This window comes from Bison bison, unplaced genomic scaffold (genome assembly GCF_000754665.1).
Source record: "Bison bison bison isolate TAMUID 2011002044 unplaced genomic scaffold, Bison_UMD1.0 scf7180017864309, whole genome shotgun sequence".
NCBI classification, from domain to species: Eukaryota; Metazoa; Chordata; class Mammalia; order Artiodactyla; family Bovidae; genus Bison; species Bison bison.
In genome coordinates this window covers 9,829,542-9,853,186 of record NW_011494881.1, presented here as the reverse complement: position 1 = coordinate 9,853,186, position 23,645 = coordinate 9,829,542, and the positions used below count along the sequence as shown (strand labels likewise).

General features: G+C 43.7%; 1 protein-coding gene across 9 annotated transcripts in view; it reads right to left on the bottom strand.

The window, feature by feature from the left end:
- Positions 1–23,645, bottom strand: part of LOC104997535 (chromosome unknown open reading frame, human C10orf11) — a 926,454-nt gene that overhangs the window by 274,748 nt on the left and 628,061 nt on the right. For all 9 annotated transcript variants that reach the window (XM_010852380.1, XM_010852382.1, XM_010852379.1 and 6 more), the window contains 2 exons: positions 11,254–11,380; positions 1,877–2,016 (listed from right to left, as the gene is read on the bottom strand). In XM_010852380.1, coding sequence (XP_010850682.1) covers positions 1,877–2,016; positions 11,254–11,380 — 267 coding nt within the window. The remainder of the gene's footprint in view (positions 1–1,876; positions 2,017–11,253; positions 11,381–23,645) is intronic.

The following is a 23,645-nucleotide window of genomic DNA, read 5'->3' as shown; positions in this document are numbered from 1 at the left end:
AGTCAAGAGGTAACAGTTAGAACTGTAAATGGAACAAAAGACTGATTTCAAATTGGGAAAGGGGTATGTCAAGGCTGTATATTGTCACCCTGCTTATTTAACTTATATGCACAGTATATCATGCAGAATGCTGGGCTGGATGAAACACAAGCTGGAATCAAGATTGCCAGGAGAAATATCGATAACCTCAGATATACAGATGACACCACCCTTACAGCAGAAAGTGAAGAGGAACTAAAGAGTCTCCTGATGAAAGTGGAAGAGGAGAGTGAAAAAGTTGGCTTAAAGCTCAACATTCAGAAAATTAAGATCATGGCATCCAGTCCCATCACTTCACGGCAAATAGATGGGGAAACAATGGAAACAGTGAGAGACTTTATTTTCTTGGGCTCCAAAGTCATTGCAGATTGTGATTGCAGCCATGAAATTAAAAGACGCTTACTCCTTGGAAGAAAAGCTATGACCAACCTAGACAACATATTAAAAAGCAGAGACATTACTTTAGCAACAAAGGTTCATGTAGTCAAAGCTATGGTTTTTCCAGTAGTCATGTATGGATGTGAGAGTTGGACTATAAAGAAAGCTGAGCACAGAAGAATTGATGCTTTTGAACTGTAGTGTTGGAGAAGACTCTTGGGAGTCCCTTGGACTGCAAGGAGATCAAATCAGTGAATCCTAAAGGAAATCAGCCCTGAGTGTTCATTGGAAGGACTGATGTTGAAGCTGAAACTCCCATACTTTGGCCACCTGATGCAAAGGATTGACTCATTGGAAAAGACCCTGATGCTGGGAAAGATTGAAGGTGGGAGGAGAAGGGGATGACAGAGGATGAGATGTTTGGATGGCATCACTGACACAATGGACATGAGTTTGAGTAAGCTCTGGGAGTTAGTGATGGACAAAGAAGCCTGGCGTGCTGCAGTCCATGGGGTTGCAAAGAGTCAGACACGACTGAGTGACTGAATTGAACTGAACTGAGTCCTCCCTACCTTTTATTTCTTTCCTTCCTCCCTTTCTTCTTCCCTTCCTCCTTGTACATTGATTCAGGTGGGGTGCTAGTGAGAACTTATATTATAACTGAGAGAAAAGTTATACATATGAAAACATCATTTATAACATTTAGAAAACAATAATCAAGAATGAGAGCATACAAAATTTAAAATGAAGAGCAAAAATAAAATGAGTTTAGTAAAATGGGTAAGATCAAAAAAGACTCCCTAAAGAGGATTTTGGATTAGGTATTTCAAAGCTGATAGTTTAGAAGTAGAGGGAAGAAAGAATAGCATTTTCACTTTGGACTCCATCAAAGACCAAAGTCATGGACCTTATGAAACTTTCTCTTGAGACTGTATATAAGCTCCCTAAACTTTCATGGGAAGGCCTCTTTCTCCAAGATGTGACTCTGAAACAGACAGGAAGATCTTACAACACAGAGCAGGGGCCAGCGAAATACAGCCCATGGGTCTAACCTGGCCTGCTGCATGTTTTTGTAAATAAAGTTTTATTGGAACACAGCATTGCCCATTCATTTACAAACTGTTCATTACCACTTATGCACTATAATAGAAGAGTTGAATAGTTGCAACAGAGGCCACATGACTTTCAAAGCATACAGTATTTAATATCCAGCCCTTTACAGACAAGTTGGTTAACCCCTGGGCTAGACCACTCAATGTCTTTTCATGTTTCTTGGCTCTTGTTACTGTCAATGAAGGAAGACCCTGGCTATAGGGTACCCAATAGGGCAAAGTTTAATATAGCATGAAGGGACCACTGATGCTTACCAGACATCTATTACGCACCCCAGAATATAATATTATCTCTCCAAAAATGTCATTTTTTTCTTTTCATACTATGCTCAAACCTAGATACTCACCTATATCTCTTGTAGTCTTCCTCATCCTTTTCCAGGCTGACAAGCTCGTTGGGACATGCCACATTCCCTAGGAGGCTGAGGTACTCCAGAGCTGGTGTCACTTCTGCCAGGTGGTCAAGCAGATACTCCAAGTCGGTGATGTGACAAAGGTTAAGGATCTTGGTCCGGAAAGACAAAAGGCTTAGCGAGGGACACAGACCAGAGCTGACAGGCACAGCCCAGCAGCTGATGAACCCCATCTACTCCCAGGACATGACATGGGTAGGGGCTGAAATCAACTTGCTGTGGGCATCTGATATGGTTAGTTTTTCACTCCCACTGGGGACACAGCTCAACTGTTAATGAAAGCGAGAAATTACTTCTAAAGGTCTCATCAGAAATATATGGTTTCTCCTTTGGGGGCAGTCCATCATTAAAACACGGGAGTAGCATGGGTGCAAACTGGGATTGGCCTCCTCTGTGACCTGAGAGCCTGCTGTGGGGCTAAGCATTGCTCAGTGGCCTCACTGGTGGCAATAAGACATCGCATTGGGCGAAAAGGAGTACAAAGCTAAGAAGAAAAGACAAACAGAACAGTGTAGGCCATGAATAGAGGCCATGACTACCGGGAGCCTACCAGTGAAAAGAGTTAGCTAACATTGTATCAGCAGACAGAACGGGACCCTTACCAGGAAACGACAGTAGAGCATACAGGGGCTAAATACATGATGGGAGATGCCACTGGTAAGAATCAAAGAGTCGGGGTACCATTTCCAGGAAAAGAAGGTCAAATGAGATAAAAGGGCTGCCCTTACTCTGTGAGTAACCTTGGGGGTGTCATCCCAATTTTCTCATGCTTCAATTTGTCAACTGAACTCCAAATCCAACCAACATCTGAATCCAGTCCCTAACATATCTGCCAGAGGATCCCACAGGGAAGTTTAAACTATCTCTAACAACCATAAGAGAGAGTTTTTATTTCCCCAGAGACTGAATTCCCACACAGTGACTCAAACTAGCTAGTTGGGGAGATCACAAAGAGTAAGTCATTCCTCTCTTCCATGTGATGGCCCTCAGGTGGCTGAGGCTCACATATCTCCCTTCAACTTTATATTCTCTAAACTAAGTGCCTTCAAGTACTATTCATACACAAGCTATGTAAAGATCATATGGAAGAACAAGCACTAGACTGGTAGGGAGCAAGACCAACACAATGAAAGGGAAAGCTCACAAGCAAGAGAGGGGAAAACTAGTTAAAGAGGGTCTGAGTGTCCTCATAGATTGTGGGTTTCTACTGCCCAACATCATCATTTCCTAAACAAAGACTGTACAACCAAGTTATTGATCTTTCAAGTCTTCAACAAATGATATCCAGGAACAACCACAAAGGATCACTGGAAGGAGGATGACAGATTAGAAGCATATTGAGAAGATGAGTGAGAAGGTCCTACCAAGGAGGTAAGCTTGAAATACAGAGGGTAAGTGACCAGGAGTCAAAACTTTAACAAATTTCATCACTCAAGACAAAACATACTTAATACTTCTTAAAGTTCAATCACCACACTCTTTAAGAAAATCTCTAAACAAAACTAATTAAAAAGACAATGAACGATTTCAGGAAAAACTTGCCTTTTCCAGCAAGTTCTGTCTTTGGATGTTTCATAGTCATTAAACAAAAAAAAAGGAAAAACAAGGAATCTTGCCAGTACTCTAGCCTATGAGTGCTGCCCTTCGAGCCAGGCAAAAGCATCTCAGAGACCCCTGTGCTTTGGAGTGTCTTCCTCAAAAATTGCTCAGTCTTAGTCCAGTACGCAGGATGGGCCAGGGCCAGCAGCATCCCTCAGGGAGGATACTCCATGCCTCGACTTGGACCTGCATACACCTCAGCCCATGTCTTGGTTTCTCCCCTTCAGGGTTCTCTCCAACCTTCTTGCCCACATATGGTACCCATTGGATGTGCCAAAGAACAATAGGACTCATACCCAATATGCTTTCCAGAAGCCTCAAGCCAAGTCCTAGTTCAAGGGGGCAGCCAGACAAGCTGAACCTTCTTACTGGCCAGCACTGTATTTCTGTAAAACTCCAAGAGAGTGGGCCACCAAAATGGCACTGATGTGTTGCTCTGAAGTGATTCAAAGTATTTATGTGGACAATGGCCCTGGAGAATCCATGGGAAGCCCTTTCTACTATGGACAGCAAAGTCCAGATGAAACCTATTTCTCTCTTAGAGACAAATTACTTAAACTTTCATCTTTTTTTCATCTACTGCACAAAGGTGAGAATGTGAAGAAAAGGAACTCAAAACTGGCAAGATCTCCAAGGTAGAGAAACACTAGACAACTGAGTTGTCTGGTAATTAGCGATGGGAAGGCTTGCATTCTACCATCCAGGGAAGTGGTGGTGGTGGTGGTGGTTTAGTCGCTAAGTCATGTCCGACCCTGGCGACCCCATGGACAGTAGCCTGTCAGGCTCCTCTGTCCATGGGATTCTCCAGGCAAGTATACTGGAGTGGGTTTCCATGTCCTCCTCCAAACCAGAGATCTTCCCAAACCAGGGATCGAACCCAGGATCTTCCCAAACCAGGGATTGAACCCAGGTCTCCCACATTGCAGGTGGATTCTTTACCATCTGAGCCACCTGTAAAACTTAATTAAAGAATGAAGTTATAAGGGAATTTGCAGGGAAAAATAGAAAAAGTTCTCATACATAGTATAAGAGAGATTGTTTGCTAAATATTTCCATGTATGGTATCTGTCAACTTAAAAAAGTTTAATTTGCTTCAACACATTTTTTATTCCAAATACACATTGATCTCCATACCTAATTTTGTGTTTGTAATTATATAGTCTTTGCCTTTAAGAGAGCCTCTTCAAATTATGTAAGCGTCACACTTCACAAAATCTGGATCTGCCTCTTAGCAGGAGGCTGTGGAAATGGAAACTCATTTGAATGTCTTGATCATGGGAATTTCTTGGGCAAAGGGTCTGCAGGCTTCAAGAAGCTTCAGCCATTCTGTGCCAGTGAATCCAAGAGGATTCATTGGAGTCTCAGAGTCTGCCTCCTTTGGGATATTTTGTGTAGCAGAAGCAAGTTCTTCTTCCTAAGCCTTCCAACTACCTGCTAAGTCATCATTTGGGCCGGGCAAGGTGGTCCCCCCAAATCCATACTGGTGAGGAATCACTTGCACTTACTCCATGGATGCTCTGGACAAGAACAACATCATTATGTTGACACCAGCACTGGAGACTGACACGTGAGAAGTTTCCAGTGGTTTCTTCATCTCCTGGGTCAATAAGGACGAGCACAGCCTTGTCTTGCCTGACTGTGCGCTTGGGATGGAACCTGTCACATTCCTTTCTGTCAAGTTGCAGAGAAAATTAACCGGAGACAATCAGCCGAGGGAACTTGATGTCTCCAGCTAACCAATACTACCTTTGTGAAGACACTTTCAAGGATTCTCCTAAGGGTGATTTTTTTTTTTCCTCTCCTTTTAAAATGTGAAGCTATCTGGCACAGTTTCAACTCTCTCCAGCTGGGTTCTCAGCACACACCTGGTTTCCCTCATCAAGTCTTCTCCAGAGTACTTGCCATTTAGACTTTTTTCAGTGCTGTCTACAGAAAGTTGCCATTGCGGAGCCCACCTGTCATGGCTAGGTTTGCCAAGGGAGATTTTCTGCAGAGGGCCCAAGATCAAAGCCACATCTTGCCTTGAAAGTTTGGAGCCTGAAGGAGGAGAGGAATCTCATGGTGTCATGTTAGGTTGCACAGGTCTGAAGCTGCTTCCCAAGTGAGAATGGGCACATCTGTCCCTCTGTGCTCAACCCCAGGTCAAAGGGCAGCACCTATGACTCCTGGGGGTATTTCAATTAGAGCTTATCCTGATAGATTTTCAAATGCTGAACAGCCTACATGACATATTTGATTCACACACACACAGGTGTCTGAAAGATTATCACATCCAGATAACAATTAAGGAAACTTACAGTCAAAGATCACACAATGACTAAAAGGCAGAGTCTACATGCAGACCTAGGTCCTACAAAATGACAATTCTAGGGGCCACAAAAAGAGGAATTTAAAAAACAAAAACATGAGGAGTCTTCTGTGCTTTTGTAGGATATCACCAGGTGCTCTCATCCAGTTGTTCTCCGTACCTCAGTTACTTTCAATTTGGGATCATTCATTTAAGGCACCAAAGCCTTGGCTAACAGTAAAATGTGCAAGGAACTTGTAAAGGTTCAAGGTGTTAAAGTGATTTCCCATATATTTTATGCCAGCACTATCTCTCAACAATACTCTCAGATTAAATACTCAAATTACAGGTAAAGAAAATGAAGCCTCTGACAAGATCCAGCCCCTTCTTCAAGATGACACAGTAAATTGCTGTGGGAACTCCAGTCTGGCCTCCTGACTGCACTCACTGGTCTCCTAACCACAGCCCAGCAGTGTAACATGGAGCACTATTCCTTCTTCCTCCTGGCACCAGAGTTCACAGCGATCTCTTCCTGCATGTGCTGAAGCCAACAGAGAAACAGAAAATGATGCAATGAAGTGTGGCTTAAAATGAAGTCAGCTCATCACCTTTCCTCCACCCAGCCCCAAAGGCCAGTGGGAGAGAGCCATGTGGCTAACGATCTTTTCCTGACGTTTCAGTTGTTCCCTTATTCGGGGCTGGGTATTTAGACATGATACGGCTGAGACTGTCCACGCTTATGGGTGGGTGAGAGGGAGGGAGAATGTGAGTGTTGGGGAGAGAAGCAACACCATGGCTAGTGAGCAGTGCTACTCTAAACAAACGACAGAGAGGAGAGATAAGCAATGAGCAGGAGACCAAGAGCTAGGCTGAGACAACCAGGTCTACCCGAACAGGAGCCAAAAGCTGAGGGCTCAACAGAAATGGAACGACGCGCTGAGAGGGCATGAAGGAAGCACACAGTGGGGAAGGGAGGCATTGGTAAATCTAGAAGAAATGTGCCAAATCCTTGGTTTGGGTTCTGGAACTCCCCTCACGTTTGTTCTACATTTGATATGTGACTTGCTTTGGCCATGGGGCAGCAACAGCTATGATGCAAACCGAATGTGAAAAGTAGCTGCACATTGAGCTTTGCTCTTGGGGCATCCCTCCCACATGGAGAGGCCTGTGCTAGCCTGTTGGAGACATGGAGCTCCACTAACAACCAATACCAACCTCCAGACATATAAGCAAGGCAATCTCAGATCAGCCAGCCCTAGCAGAGCCTCCAAATAACCGTGGCTGCCTGAGTGACCCAAGGAAGATGAGCAAAACCATCCAGTTGAGCCCTGCCCAAATAGCTGCCATACAGAACTATAAACAAACAAAAATATTGGTTTTTCTAAGACTCTAAGTTTTGGAGTGTGTTACTGTGCAGCAAAGCCAATGGCCAGAGCCAAAGGTTAAGGCATTTCACGGAGTAGCATCCTGGCACCTCGTAACTGTTGTGGAGCCGGGGTATTCAGACAAGCAGGTGGGAGGGCCAGTGGCTGAAAGATAGAGAATGGCACATAGTGTTACTGCTGCTTTTATCTGTCTTTCATTTTTTTTACTTCTTGGTCAAGTATACAAGGTAAGGAAGCCAACCTTTGGGATCATACCAGTAGACCAGAGGAGAAAGAAGACATGTTCCATCATGAAAAAGCCAACTGTTGGTTTGTGTATATACTGGCAATAAAGCACTTACAACAGTATAGTGATATATCTGGCCAGCTTTACAGCTGCACATTGCCTTCTGCTTCCTTCTGGTTCCTTCCACACCACCAACATTGATTCCTCAGCGTTACTGCCACAGACCAGAGATGCTGGAACAGGGAAAGGACTGAACCAAGGAAAAACAAGAAGCCTGTTAGTCTCTGGTGATAGCCACACTGAGAATAAGACCATCACCAGTCTAGCTTATCCCTTTAAAAATGAAAAACATTCTGCACAGCAAAGGAATCCACCAACAAAATAAAAAGGTAACTCACTGAATGGGAGAAAATAATTATAAATACTATTTCATGAGGGGCTATTATCTAAACTATATAAAGAACCCATACAACTCAATAGCAAAAAAAAAATTACAATTACAAAATGGACAGAAGATCTGAATAGACATTTTTCCAAAGAAGACACACAGATGACCAACGGGTACATGAAAAGATGTTCAACATCATTGATCATTAGAGAAATGCAAATCAAAACCACCCTGTGATTTCACCTTATGCCTGTTAGAATGGCTACTATCAAAAAGACAAGAAGCAGTGACTGCTGGTGAGGATGTGAAGAAAAGGGAACCCTTGAACACTGCTGACGGGAATGTAAACCGGTGTAGCCACTATGGAAAACAGTATGGGTGTTCCTCAAAAAAATTGAAAATAAGACTAGCATTTGATCCAGGATTCCACTCCTGGATATTTATCCAAAGAAAGCAAAAACACTAACTTGAAAAGATATGTGTAGCCCTATGCTCACTGCAGCATTATTTACAATAGACAAGATGTGGAAACAATGTTAAGTGTCTATCAGTGGGTGAATGGATAAAGAAAGTGTGATACACACACACGCACACACACACGCACACACAAAACACAATATTATTCAGCCAGAAAAAGAATAAAATCTTGCTATATGTAACAACATGGGTGGATCTCAAGAACTTTTTTACGCTGAGTGAAATAAGTCAGAGAAAGACAAATGCTGTATGATCTATCTTGTATGTGGAATTTAAAACAATAACATTAAGACCAACCTCATACATAAAGAGAATAGATCAGTGGTTGCCAGAAGAGGGAGTGGAGGGTGGGAGAAATGGTGAACTATTTTGGTTGCTGTTGTTTTTAGTTTAAATAAATTAAGCGAATGAATGAATGAATTCTAACGTGGATCCCTGCACATTTTCAATATATTCTAAACCAGGTTATGAAAATGAATCTTCTAAAATGAGAGATAATAATGCTTAGCAAATTCACATGAAACATGAATCCTAGTAGAATCTAACCTATTTAATCTAACCAGGTAATCTGTCAACCATCAATACTTGCTCAATATCTCTTCGACTGCCAGTGGTAATAAAAAAAAGCAATACTATAACCTATGTGTATTAAACACATAGGTATCCAAAAAATACTTTCCAATAGTCATTATACAAATCAGTGATTGAGCAAGAAAATCACCCACTAATTCATCTGCAGATTGTCATTATATGAAATGACTTTCTCTCATAGGGGGTGTGCCCGTCTTTTAACTGTTTTGCTCAAGCTGGTGCTAAAATGTGTTTGCAGGTCTCGGTATGTACCAACTAGTATTACAGAGAAGTGGCCAGGAAGTGTGCTGAGTGAGAAGAGCAATTGAGTTCTGGATTAACATTTGCTGTACAGTCTTTGTGGCTTCATCTGTGGGCTGTTAGGGAAGCCCTTCTCACTGCACCATTTCTTATATTGCTTTCTTGACAATATCCCAGGGCGGAGGCAGCTGGTTTTATAGTCACGCAAAAATCTGCTTTGCATATGTCATCATTGTACTTTGATTCCAACACACACAAAAAATTTTCATACAATCCTCTTTGTCAGTTACTCTAACAGGCAGGTGAAAGCTGTAAAATCACACGTACAAAAAAAAAAAAAAAAAAATGCAAGAGGCTCTTAGAAGATTAGCTGTGTGGCCATGGTAAACATAATTAAACTGACACATGAACCCCAACTCCAACAACCCCAACAGCCTCCAGTAAAGTGGGACACAGAACATGAGCATGGGCTCCATAGGAGGAAATGTATCATTCAAACTGTAGTCTAATTATCCTTTTATTCTTAGTTGATTTCAGAATATCAAGCAGGTGATCATCTCAAATGGCCAAGGAAGCCATAAGACACACTATAACTATTGGAAAAATTATTTTCAATAATTTTTATTCAATTTTTTGCTAATATTGGCAACAACCAGGAAATTTGGTTGACCAAAGGATAGGAGAGGAAAAAATAATCCATGAATATTTCATTATGATAAAGACTGATATTTACTTATAAGCCTTCTCATTCTTCTAAGAAAATACCAATTAATAATGGCCACAAACAGCATATTTTACTGAATAAATACAATACTAACTTATAACTTAACATTGTAAGCAGTGATTAATAATTTTGCAAATCATTCTTACAGCTGACATAAACATATATGCCAATCTCAACATATATATCTAGCTTTATTTCATACTTTGTGGGAAAATGCCCCATCCTGTATCTATTTCTAACTTACCATGTGAACACAAACATGTGATTAAACCACCTCAGGTCTCAAACACTCCATCAATAAAACAAGGTGATTGGATTTCAAGTCTGAGGCAACATAGTCAAGTGGAAAGAACTCTGGATCTGGCCTCAGCTGAGACTGAATCCAGGGCCTGGTACCTTGTTAAACATCTGGCTGTGGGCCTATGCTTCAGTTCTTTGCTAATCTAGGTAAATGGAGAAACCACACCCTTCTCAAAGGGTTTGCAGGAATGAAAACAAAATACACTGTAAGTTACCAAGCACAGTGATCAATAAAGAACAGCTGATCACAACAATTCCTTCATCCCACAATCATTTATTAAACTTCAACTTTGTGCCAGACATTATTCTAGGTGTGAAGGCAACAAGTAGTAACAAAACTGACGAAACACCCTGCTTAAGCACCCTGGCACTGTGTGGGCAGAGAGGTCTACAGCGCTAACTGGGAGGAGCTGTGCGCCTCACACTGCATAACCTTTGATTGATTTCTCAGCCTCATTACAGAATCCAGAGCAATGGACCCCTCTGAAGTATCATCCCAGGCTGCTAGATCCTCACCACACTGGAATGGCTCTCCTTGGCCCTTCTCATCATCCCAGTACTGTGAACACCACGGGGGGCAGAGCTGGACCTGAGCCCCTTTCCCCTCTCTCTGGTCAGCAGTGTTCCGCAAACCTGCCCCAGAGCCTTCCAGAAACCTCCTTAAAGAGCTGAAGTTGCTTGGCCGCACTACCCTCTGCTTCCCACCAGAGGTCGCCCTCCCACACAAGCCCAAGCAAACAGAAGCCGGCTTTGCCTTCTCGGCAGCAGTGACATTATTTTCTTTCTCTATTTTTATCTATTAAAAAGATTTCTTCACAGCCATAACTTAGATCTCTACACTAAAATGGAGCAACAGGAAGATATAATGGTGCATTTCATTTATGAATGACCTATAATAAATTACTCTGAAGTGTCCCGAGTGCCAGGAGACAGAACGCTTTGCCCACGGACTGTATTTCACCTACTTTAATTTAGCTGACACATAAAACTCATTTGACATTTCACAGGTATTTGTGTGGGGGGGGGATGGTCTGCGGGAGGGGACCACTGAGGGTCCAGGCAGGGAGTGGGGGCAGGGGCAGAGCCAAGGATATTTGGTTCTTGTTGAGGGTTAAGGTGTGGAGCCTGGGTAACCCTGGCAACACGAGGTCATCGCCGAGCAGATTGTTGTCCAAGATGAGTTCCTCCAGGCTCCCGAACGCGCTCAGTCCTTCCAGTGACCTGCAACGACAAAGCCAACAGGAAAAATGATCCTGCACTAAATCAGGGAGGCCATTATGAGCCGAAATAAATATTTTAACCTTCCCTTTCAGGACTGGGAATAGTTTGGGCTTGGTGCCTGTCAGCAAAGTGAATGACAAGAATTAGTAGAGGGAGCCGGGGCGGGGGCGGCGGGGGAGAAGGGGCCGCTGGCACTCACCGCATCCTTCACGCATTGCCAACATGAAGGATGAGGGTCACTTAGTGAGTAGCCAGGATCCAAAACAAAGGGCTTCAGATACGGCCTGCAGGATAAATTTGTCAATGTCTTGTGCCTTCAGGCACCCAGCCTCGGCTGACCCTAACCTCCATTCCCAAGATAAATAACTCTGTCACAGTTCACCTTCATTCCCTGGACACAAATTTAAGTTGTCATCCATCATTTCTGCCCAGAAATATCATACCCTCTTACAATAATAAATATAACTTCAAGTATCATTTCTTAGCGGTTCTCCTCTGCGCAGTCCTAGGAAACGGCAGGGAAGGCTTCCTTTCTCTGCATTCACCGCCTTTGACTTTCCCCCACCTCTGCTTTGTTTTTTTTTCTTTACTAATCACTTAATTTGCTTCTGCCCAGTGTCCCAGTGGCTACCTCAAAAGGCAAGACATTGGAGGAAGCACACAATCACTCCAGTCTGAGGGGCCGTTTCTTTTTCTTTCATGATTTCTTTTTGTTAGGCAAGGGTAGGTTAAGAAAGGGGTTGAGGGAATTTCTGCCTCAAGGCTCCCTGCTTGAAGTTTATTGTTTTAATTTATGGATAGTGGATTTCTCACTTTAGTTTTTGGGAAAAAAAAAAAGCATTGAATGCAACAATAGAGATGTGGAGGCAGTAAAGAAAACAGACATCTGAAAGAATAAAGTACCCAGCTCAGGGCTAAAAAAGTATCAGAAAGGGGAAAACAACCCTGGTAATAGGCATAGCTGAAAGTTAGCTGTAAGGTTAGGGGTGCGTGAGGTGTCGGCAGCGAGGGGCAGTTGTGTGCATGTGTCTGTCCAGTATACACAGACGGTAATTACAGAAAGCCACCCAGTGGAGGGACTCACAGGGCCGGGCCACATGCTCCCGGCTCGTTCACCTGCCAGACCCAAGAGCTGTGCTGAGCTTGCAGAGGCTGACAGCTGAGCTACGACGCTGGCCAGAGGGCTGGCTTGCACGGCCTCTCTGGCTATTCTATAAAATGTAACCAATCGGGGAGACGTTGTCTACACTATTTATGCATTTACTGATAGCACTTCCATTACAGACCCCTCTGCTTGCCTATGCTATGCCTAGACCTGTGGTTTGAGTGTGAACTTGAGTACCAGACCTTTTTCGTGACATCCGTCCAAAAGGACTCCAAAATTAAGAGGTGATACTTGGGAGGTGAGAGAAGCAATTCAACCCCCAGACTTCACTGGGCCCAGAACGCCACCAGCAGCCCCATTCCTGCCCCAAACCTCCAGGTGGCCCTAGCCAGGGCCTAGCACCCAGACCACACTGAATCCCTGTAACTGACACTATATACTCCATAGCAGGAGTTGGGGTGGGGGTATACTGCGTACATCTGGGGTCACGGGTCAACAGAGTCATCACGTTCCATTTCCTCCACCTCTTCTCTCTTCTTCCTCATGCTTCAGGAAGGCAACACACAATTTATACACATGCAGTCAGGAAGCCCTGGTATTTTACCTCTGTCCCGTCATTTACTTGCAGCCTGAATCTGGGAGTCTCAGTAAGTCCTGTGAGCTCCCTTCATCTATGTTGCCTGAAGCTAGTTAAATCTTATGAAGAATAAGTGAGAGAGGAGTAACAACTTACTAGCAAATACTGGTTTCATTCTTTTCCTTCCTCCTTTCATTTGCTGATTTTTCTGGAAGCCCTGACCTTTGGTCAGGGATCCTGATGCAGGGGATGTGCAGAGAAACAGATGTGCAAAGGTGTATAGTAAGGGTGGCTTCTCATGGAAATGCCAACCTTTCCTGAAGTCCCTTCCTCCTTGGGGGTTAATGAGTGCTGATGCCAAAGTGCTTTTCAGAACTAGCCCCTGTTTATCTCTAGGGGAGTCGAGGCCACCTCCACATCAGGGCACCTAGCAGACGGGTAATAAGCCCTTGTGCTCAAACATCAGCTGGGCTCTGGTCAAAGGCACATCCAAATACACACCATCCTGGAGTAATGCAAACATGATGCTCTTATCAGGAGAATCAGCGAATGGCTGGCAACTGGCAAGCCGAAGAAAGCTCCTTTCCAAGAGTGCTTCAGGGGAGGCATAAAACAAGATGACACAGCATGGGGAGGACAAAGCCTGGAACACTAGGAGTGTCACAGAGACGCCTTTCCCTCCAGGGCTGGGCTCTGGGGCAGAACTCACAACAGAAGCCTTCAGACAGCAGTGCAGAAGCTCGGGCTCGAATCCCCTGTCACTTGCCTGGTTCGAGATCCTATTTTGCCATGTGTTTAGCTGCTCATTTAAAAGGGAACCTTGTTACATGGCGGGTGGGGGGAGGGGCAGGGGGTGCATATTAATAAATCCCTATCTTCATGTCAACAGTGTGATGTGCACTTGGTGATTTAATCAGCTAAATTCAGAGCTGAGGGACTGGGGACAGGAGGCAAAGAGCATAATAAAGGGTAAAACTGGAGAGGACAGGATTTCTGGAGCTTGGCTGGCATGTGGAAGGCAATAAACAGCTGCTTAGAGGATGCCTTTTTCACTTTAGAAACTTTTTACTTTTGTGTTGATGTTGTTGATGTTTTCCTGGAAGAAGGGGGAAGAAGTTAAGTGGGTCAATCTTTTAGCTCATACCCCTCTATACAAGATGCCTGCAAAGAGATGCACGCTGTGAAATAAAATGACAAGGCAAAAAAGGCTCTAAGGGTCCACACAGATCTATGCTGTTCAAGGGACAGCTATGGTACAAGGAAAAGATGACAGGACCAAAAGATCTCTGTTATAATCTCGTATGTGGACAGCAAGACACACCCCAGACCCAAGAGCCCTGGAAGAGGAGGTGACTGTCACTCCAGAGTCACTCACCAGCTCGGTTGGCTGTAACTACAAATGCCTGAGGGGTGGGCTAGGAAGGCTAAGCAGACCTGAATGCCATGGTCAGGGGCTGGACGGGGAGAGTAAAGCAAGGCCAGCTGGACAAAGGTCTTCCCAGCCCAGTGGAGAGATGTCAAGGGCAGGCACGGAGACCCAGTGTGTGGTCTGATCGGTAGCAGGTGGTTTGCTCTGGACACCTAACCAGCACCTCTGAAGCACACTGCAGGCTGCCTGCCTTCACTCCACCACAGGAAGGCCGCCCATGATGTCACCCACAGGTACCATCTTGGTTACCTATTCGCAGGGCTCCGGCTGGGCTCCCCCAGGAGCCGCTGTGGCTGCCGGGAGAGTCCCTGTGCCTTTTCCAAAGTCACATCAAAATGACAAAACATCAGAACGCATTCAGCTCCAGCAGATTCAAACAGAGAGAACTTTTAAGTTTCCACTGTAATTAACCCTATCCTCGTTAAGATAATTATGATCAAGCTTCCTGTCAGAGTTAATATCCCAGCATCACTGCCCGTGGCTCCCACTCTGCCTTCATTAGCTTATAAAAACAGTGGCTCTAAACAGGCTCCTCACCCTCTGCAAGCCAGGCCAGTGGTCGTGAGCCTCCAGGATGGAGGGGCCTCAGGCAGGGCAGCTGGGCCCACGGAGGTGCTGCTCCCAGACCCGCAACCTTTTCTGCTCCTGAGTGGGCACACGCTCAGTGGTCTCCATCCTTTCCCAAAAGTTAGCTGCTCATCAGAATGGGGAAGGAGAAGGGCTCTGGGCCAGAGCAGGCCTGGGAGGTCTGGGGCAGAAGACCTCACACCAGGTCCCAGGGAAACGCCTGCACAGTGACTTAGAACACTGTTCACAACCAAACCACAAGGACAGGACAGATAGCACATAGTTACCTGTGGGGGATAAAGGAAGAAACACGAGAACGGGAAGCCTGTGATAAGACTGCTCACCTCCCAGAAAACGGCCGAGGTGTCTGACCCATGAGAGGAATCCTTTATTTCTGCCATAAAATTCCTTTTATATCCTATTCAAATGCAGCTCCCCCTCCCCCAGCCAGGAAACCCACCAAGGGACACACCCGGAGTTCCCAGTTTCAGAGCTGCCCAGCTCATCTTGGGGTGCAGGCTGTGGTAAGAATTAGCTCCCCTTGTCCTCAACCCCCAGCCCATAGCGGGGATGATACTTCTGCCTGACATGAGGTGGGCAGGGAACAGGAAGACAGGTAACCATGGAACCCGAGAGAGGTAAGTGTCTCTGTGGAACCAGAGTTACCTCAAATCCAGAACCAGAGGGTGGGATGTTCTCAAACCAATTAAGAAAATAAGATTTCCACTAAGATCTTTACGTCTCCCCCTAGGATACTTACCTAAATATCCACATACATACTTTTTATTGAGAAAATGGGGAGGCCTTGGACCTAGAGGACCTAACCCATATGTCTGATGTCTCCCACACTGGCTAGACCTACAGAGCTTCCCAGGTCAGCCACTGCCTGCTCTACGATGGTCTTTTCATGTGACTACTGTCTACGCAGCTCCCAACCAAAAGGATCTCAGTGCAATCTCCCTAACAACCTGGAAAGTTTCAACACGTACTAAGGGCTCAGTGCCTCTTTGCCAACTGACTCCTGCTCAGCCAGGAGCCTGTGAAGTGCTGAGAAGAAAAAAAAAAAGCTGTCAATAGTATTCCAAGGGCAGGACAAAGAGTAAGCTGAGGGTGACCAGTCAGGGTCTAGGAGGGCAGTCTCTCAATTTATATTTTTTCAGGGGCCAGAGGGCCTCCCTCTCTTTACCCCATGGCCAAGTGTCTGAGAATAGGCAGAAGTGGTATTCAGTAAGTCTGCACCTGTACAACAGGGCTGGTTATTAAACTACTTCAGTATTTTCTTATCAGTTGGCACAAAACTGCAGCTCTGAATATCCAGGGTGCCCCACCCTCTTACCCTGGCTGCTCCCCTAGAGCTCCCAGACCTTTCACAATTCAGCAACTAAGTGGTTAATGACCTTCTCACCCTCACTGCACAGGGCTTTTTAGGACCCTGCTTTAGCCAAGATCATTCTGATTGGTCAGTGCAACTGTTAAATAATTAAACACCCTTGAAAGCAGAGATAGGAACTTGTACTCTTTACTCCACCCCACTATGCCAAGTGCAGTGTCTAGCACACAGCAGGTCCCTGGGAACACCTGCATGCTGACGAGAATAGATCCACCCAGTCCATCCTCAAGGAGACCAGCCCTGGGCGTCCACCGGAAGGGCTGAGGCTGAGGCCGAGACTCCAGTACTTTGGCCACCTCATGCGAAGAGTTGACTCATTGGAAAAGACTCTGATGCTGGGAGGGATTGGGGGCAGGAGGAGAAGGGGACGACAGAGGATGAGATGGCTGGATGGCATCACCGACTCGATGGACGTGAGTCTGAGTGAACTCCAGGAGTTGGTGATGGACAGGGAGGCCTGGCGGGCTACAGTTCATGGGGTCGCAAAGAGTCGGACACGACTAAGCGACTGAACTGAACCGAACTGACAAGAATAGTGGCCACATTAAAACTACAAGGACAGGACAGACAGCACATATTTACATGTGGGGAATGGGGAACCTGTGATAAGACCGCTTATGTCCCAGAAAATGGCCCAGTCATCTAGCCCATGAGTGGAATCCTTTGTGTCTGCCATAAAATTCTTTTTATATCCTATTTAAGTGGATATAACTAGAGAGAGTATATAATCTATAGTATATTACTATACATAGTATTATACATACAGTTATAACTATATATTTTCTACATATTTTTCTGTTTCAGGTCATAAAACTGAGGATATATGTACAAATAATAATAGAAATCAACCCTCTATATTGTAAGTATATAAATAAAGGGTGAAAGTGTTTTTAAAACTAGAATGTGGAAAAGGTTCTAGGCTATCTAAGATTGTGCAGACTGCCACCATGTTACGGTATATCACATGGGATTTGTCCAAGTCACTTCCAAAGTCCTACTGAGCTCCTGTCAGGATGGAGTGTCCCTGAGCTTCAGAGAATAAAATTCAACAATAGTAAAAGAGATCTGAATCCAAGACCAGTCAAAAATCGAAGGTAGTTAGCTATGAATTTGTTACCTCTAAGTGGGATCAAGTCTAAAGCCATCAGGTACCATACTTAATAACACTAAAAAACTGTTAAATATGATCCCTCAAGAATTACAGAGAATGAGAAAGGAGCTAGGTGCCCAGAAATAGGTGGCTGTGTTTCCAATTATTTGAAAAGAGATGAAACATTCCTTGAACTTTGGATTAATAAATTCATAAACTTACTTGCATCAGACTATGGCTCTGAGAGTCAGTATTTGCTTGTCCGATGTTGTATGGCGATATAAGTCATGTGTGTGACCATGTTACCCTTTTCACATTTGTTGTCAGGAAGCTCAGAGCTAAACTGTGACCCAGCTGCAAAAAGGCAGCACCCCATCATCTCTACATCTACTTTCAAACTTCAATGTCAAGATTTATAAAATTATTATAGTCTATCAGTGTTTTTCATTTTATTAACTCTAGTAGGCTAGCTCAGTCCTTCATATAATGAGGTAAGATATCAAATTAATGTAAGTTCACTTCACAAACAGGCAGTTTCTGTGCATTAAGGACAAGTTCTGTGAGACAAGCAATGAATGTGGGTGGGTGACTAAGAATAAAGATGTATATCATATCTCCTTTTCAAAATGTCTTTGAAAAGAATTCTGGTAATTCTAACGATATCCTTGTGGCAGAAAAGAAAAAGCGGACTAGAAAGTGACCACTGTAGGTAGAATCTAATTGGCTCAAGAATATACCTGAAGAATTCTAATTAATGGCTCAACTTGCTCTGGGAGAAGGTTCTGGAAACTTTGTCCTGGTGTTTTGCTAATGACTTGGTTACAGACTTGCTTATCATATCTATGGAGGCCATCACCCTCCAAGTGTTAGTTGTTCAGCTGTGTCCGACTCTTTGTGATCCCATGGACTACAGTCCGCCAGAAGCCTCTGTCCATGGGATTTCCTAAGCAAGGATACTGGAGTGGGTTGCCATTTCTCCTCCAGGGGATCTTCCCAACCCAGGGATTGAACACTGGTCTCCCGCATTGCAGGCCAACTCTTCACCACCTGAGTCAGCAAGCTCCCATCACCCTAGAAATATATTTAAAAGGATTCAGTAGGATTCAAAATGATCCTGCTGGAATCAGCTCGCTGTTTCAGCCCACAGGATGACATTTTTCAATGTCTATCATAAAAATCTAAATATAAAGTTCAACTATCCCAAAATACACATTTAAATAAAAAATTAAAAGGCAAGTGAAAACTGGGGAAAACATTTACAATCTCTCTGATAGTCAGTCTAAGGCTTAATATTCTTAATAGAGTGTTTGAAAATCATTAAGGAAAAGCTGAAAGCCCTAAGAGGAAAATGATCAAAAGATGGCGATAGAAAATACACAAAGAATGCAAATGGTCAATAATGAAAATGTGGGGTAAAATTTCAGCTTCATTGGGAATCCAAAATATTCAAATTAAATAAGATATTTTCACCTAACTAGCAAATTCACTGTTTTCTTAACTCTTAACATAGTCTTGTCAAAAGTTCAGAGTAACAGACTAACACAGCACTAATGGGAGAATGAAATTGTTTTAACCTTTCTGGATGTCAGTTTATACTAAAGCCTTAAAAACTGTCACCTTTTCATCCAGAAATTCCAAGAATTCATTCAGCAAATATCAAAGAAGTGTATATGGTTTAAGTATGTTCATTACAGCATTATTTATAATAACATTGTAAACAAGCCTAAATGCCCAATGGTAAAGGAATTATTACATAAAACTCTCTCTCTCTATATATATATATATGTGTGTGTGTGTGTGTGTGTGTGTGTGTGTGTGATAAATAGCATGCAGCAAATGATATCGTAATTTAAAATATTATAGGCAGAAATCTATTGATCCAGTAAAAGTATTAATTTAAGAACCTAAATTAAGTTATAATACATGTAATACACACACAAAGATCTCATGCATGGAATTAAGTCATCCATGCACTCCCTTCCATTTCCAATACAGATTTTCATCCGTACCACGTCTTCCATGTTGATGGTTAAGAGTCATTAGTATGTTGGTCATTTCCAGTTTATAAACTCCTGTTACTATACCATCTTGTGCTTTGTAACTTTATGACAATTCTTTATACACAAATACACTTTGATGTATACATATATATCCACATATCTAGTCATGGGTGGATGGTTGGATAGATCCCAGACATACACCACTAACCCTTTCCCTCTCATACTTTTCACTGGTTATTACATTTTCTATCATGATTACTTTATAATCAGGACAAACTCCAGTAAATTGCTGTCGCTGCTGTCGTTTGGTTGCTGAGTTGTCTCCAACTCTGCTCTTTGGGGTTTCCCTGGTGGCGCTAGTTGTAACTTGGAGCTAGTCTTCCAATGAAGGAGATGTTAGAGATGCAGGTTCGACCCCTGGGTTGGGAAGATTCCCTGGAGGAGGGCATGCAACCCACTCCAGTATTCTTGCCTGGAGCATCCCATGGACAGAGGAGCCTGGTGAGCTACAGTTCATAGGGTCACATAGAGTTGGACACGACTTAAGTGACTTTGCAGGCACACACGCCCTTTGCTCTTTACTGTAGCCTGCCAGGCTCCTGTCTATGGAATTTCTGTTACCTTTAAATAAAACAAGACAAGTCCCCAAACAGAAGTTTGAGAAGCCTTGGATAAAGAGGAGTGTGTATGAAGAAGGCTTAGTAAGTATGAATCTCCAAAGTGGGGCTGCCACCACAGAAGCTAATTTGATCCTAGTCCACACTCCTGGCCCCAAAGTAACTACTGGGAGCTATGTTTCAATTCTTGGTGCCAGACTCTAAGAAGCATCAGCATTCAGAAACTTCACAACCGGAACCATCAAGCAGTTTGGAAGGGCGTAAGGAACAGTGACTGAGACAGTCAAGATTATCTAACCAGAAGTAGAGAAGGCTTAGTTGCTTCAAAGTACTGAGTCTATGACATGCCAAAAAGCAGAATAAAAAAACAAATTTATAGATTTGAGAAAATGATGTAACTTGGGAGAAGTCTTGAATCTTTTTTTTTTTTTTTAACTTTTGAAAAATAGAGAGCTGTTTGCCAAAGGATTGGGCTGCCTTACAAGTCACTATATGCATCTGATCAGAAACTGGGAATCATAAAGGATGTTTACAGGGAATTTCGGCAGAGAAAATATGAGACTCAGTGACCTCCAAGATTCTACTCCGATTCTGTGCTTCTCTGACTAGACTCCTTTTGCTACAACCACAGTTTTCAAGGACTGCCAAGAGTTGCTTCTTCATTGCCAGAAGGGTCTCACATGACCCAGCCTGGTGGAAAGAGGGCAGCAGAATTCTAGCTGTCATTCCCCATCGCATTCAATGCTGTGCCTTATTCTGCTCTTCTGGGTGGGATTATGAAAGGTCTCTTTAATGCTTCCCTAACTATGGGGACATCCTCATAATTAAAAAGGCACATGTCAGCAAACTTACAGCCTCTCACAGGCAATAACCTAGATGTCAGAGCCATAGTGTCATCCGCATGCAACACACCCATCATAGTCTTCTTTACAGTCTCACAGACTTTGAGTCCTAGGGGAATTTTAGGGTGTTTCATTCTCCACTTTGAAGAAAGCCACTAGTGCTCAGAATGGTAAAGCAGCCTAACTGAAACCATAAATAGTAACCAAGACATGTGTAGAACTTTTGGACATACAGTGCAGTATTCCCTCAACTATACCGTGATAAACTACCTCTAAATAATCTCTAGTGGAGGTCTAGAAACAGAAATTCACCACTGTCACACCCTTTATCCATCCAATTCATTCATTGTATGTCCTCAAGTATAACTAACGATCAACCTAGATGATCTTCAAATTCTTTTTCCTTTCTATCTATATTCTTTCCTAGCTCTCCAAGAACAATTCCCTGAAGAAACTAGTTTTTATACTGTTTTTTTTTTTTTTTTAATGTGACTCTCATGAAGTTAAGAATGTTTTAGGTAGAGCTGGGCTGAAATTTACCAGATAATATAGCTTATAGTTCTGCATATAGTTTATCATTCATCCATTCATTCATTTTAAGAATGTTTTGATGCCAACTTGGTGCCTAGCACTCTGCTAAACTCTCAGACTATAAATATAGCTGAGGCATGGTCCCCAACTGTTTAGCAGTAGATACAGACAGGGAAGCAGCTACCATATGAGGCAGCATGGTGGGTTAAATTGGATGATGAGTCCTACTCTGAGGAAAGACAGAGCTAGGTCTGGGAAGACTTCAAAGACAGGTTTTGAGCTAAGTCTCAACCCAAATGAATTCTCATCTTTTGAGCATATACTTGCACTCTATGCCAAATTTGGTGGTGAAAGAACACAAGAAGAGGAGATAGCTTGATTCTGGCACTCAAGTAATTGACATTCCATAAAGCTTATTTAGCACCAGAAGGCATGTCTGTGACATCCATCTCCAGGATGTCAGGCTCTCAGTGAGCACCTCCATCTGGGGATGTGAAAGATGCACAAGTCATGGCACCAGTGTGTTTATCATCTATAGGAAGAGAGAAAAGAAGTTGAACTTGAAAGGAGAAATCATACAGGACAGCATATATTAAGCAGCATGGGCAAGATGGACTCTAGATGTTGAAAGAAAAGTAATTCAGGCATCAGTGGTCACCTTTTTTGACCCACCTGACTATGTTTCTGCTGAAGTCATTATAGCAAGTGAATCCAGAGGTGAGGAACATGTACCCTCCCTATGAACATGCAAGATGCCCCTAATGTCTTGTTCCCATCACTCTCTCCATCTGGCTGTCCTCCTCTCCTCTCAGCCCATCTTTCCTACATTTCTCCCACCCTGGAGACAGGGCTTGGTTCTGGGCTTTGACTATGTCTCCAAAATTATTTTGATTCACGGCTTGAGATTTTGCAAAACCACACATGCACGCATGGAGCCTGTGGCCTCAGGTTCTTGTTTGTTTTTAAGAGTCTAAAGAGTGAGTTTGTTTGGCGGGTTCTATAAATGGAGGTTTTCTTTACTGGGGAGATGTAAGGGCGCGGACATGGTGTGCTGCAGCCGCGGTATGTGTGCACGTCGCCATGGGGCGGAATCCAGCACCCAGCGGGGAGGCTCCCACAGCCATTGGGCAAACATATGTTAGGCCAAGAACACAGCTCTTCAACCTCATGAACTGTTTGCTTGAAAGATAACAGTGTCTCTTCCACACAAGCCTTTCACCACCCTCCACAAAGGGAATTTTAAATTCAACAGATGGTGTCTACTCATTGCAAACCAACCAGAAAAGAAGACATTTACATGGCTGGGCCTCCAGGCCCTAGGGACCCAGAGGGGCCCTCCTCAAATGCTTGCCCAAAGACCAGCTCCCCATGGGCAGGGCCTCCTGGAATGGAATCGGGCCAGGAAAACCAGTAAAAATGTGCCAACTGCTGATTCTGTGAGGTCTCAGTTGGCTGAAAAAGGTGAAAACATGTTTTCTGTCCCGGACTACAAGATAGCTTTATATCTCCTTCAGGAAAGAAAGCCCTGGGAAATATGGTGACCTCCGAAAGTGGCTTGCCACTGGAGCCTTTTTCCATCTTCTAACAACTCTTGCTCTGTGCTTTGCAAAAGCTTTCAAAGAACCGTGCCAGGTTCGCACTCTGTTTCATAGAATGGCACATGCTGGGCCCTGAGGACCAGCGCGTAACAGAAGTGACCGTGCTCGGAACCAAGAGGAGAGAGCCAATGCTTACAGACGCACAGAGGAGCAAGGGATTTTCCCGAGACTAAACGAAAGTTCTCTCATCCTTGTCTGCCTCTCCGGTTATCTGATTGCTGCTCTTGGGGGTAGAATGTCCCAGTAGTGATTTTCCAAGGCATGTGGTGTTCTGATCTTGTCAACTCAGTGAACCAAACACAAACATCGTGAGTGGACAAAGTAAGAGCACTAAATTAGGGGACAGGAGCTCTGGTTTCAAGTCCTAGATGTGCTGTAAGATTTGGGGAAAATAATACCACTCAGGTTTAACTTTCTAATTCATCACAGGGGCAAGAAAATCCCTGACTTGTATGGTTTGCAGATATTGGTGTGGGGAAGGCAAGGGATAAGGTATATTTAACAAGCCTAGATAAATAT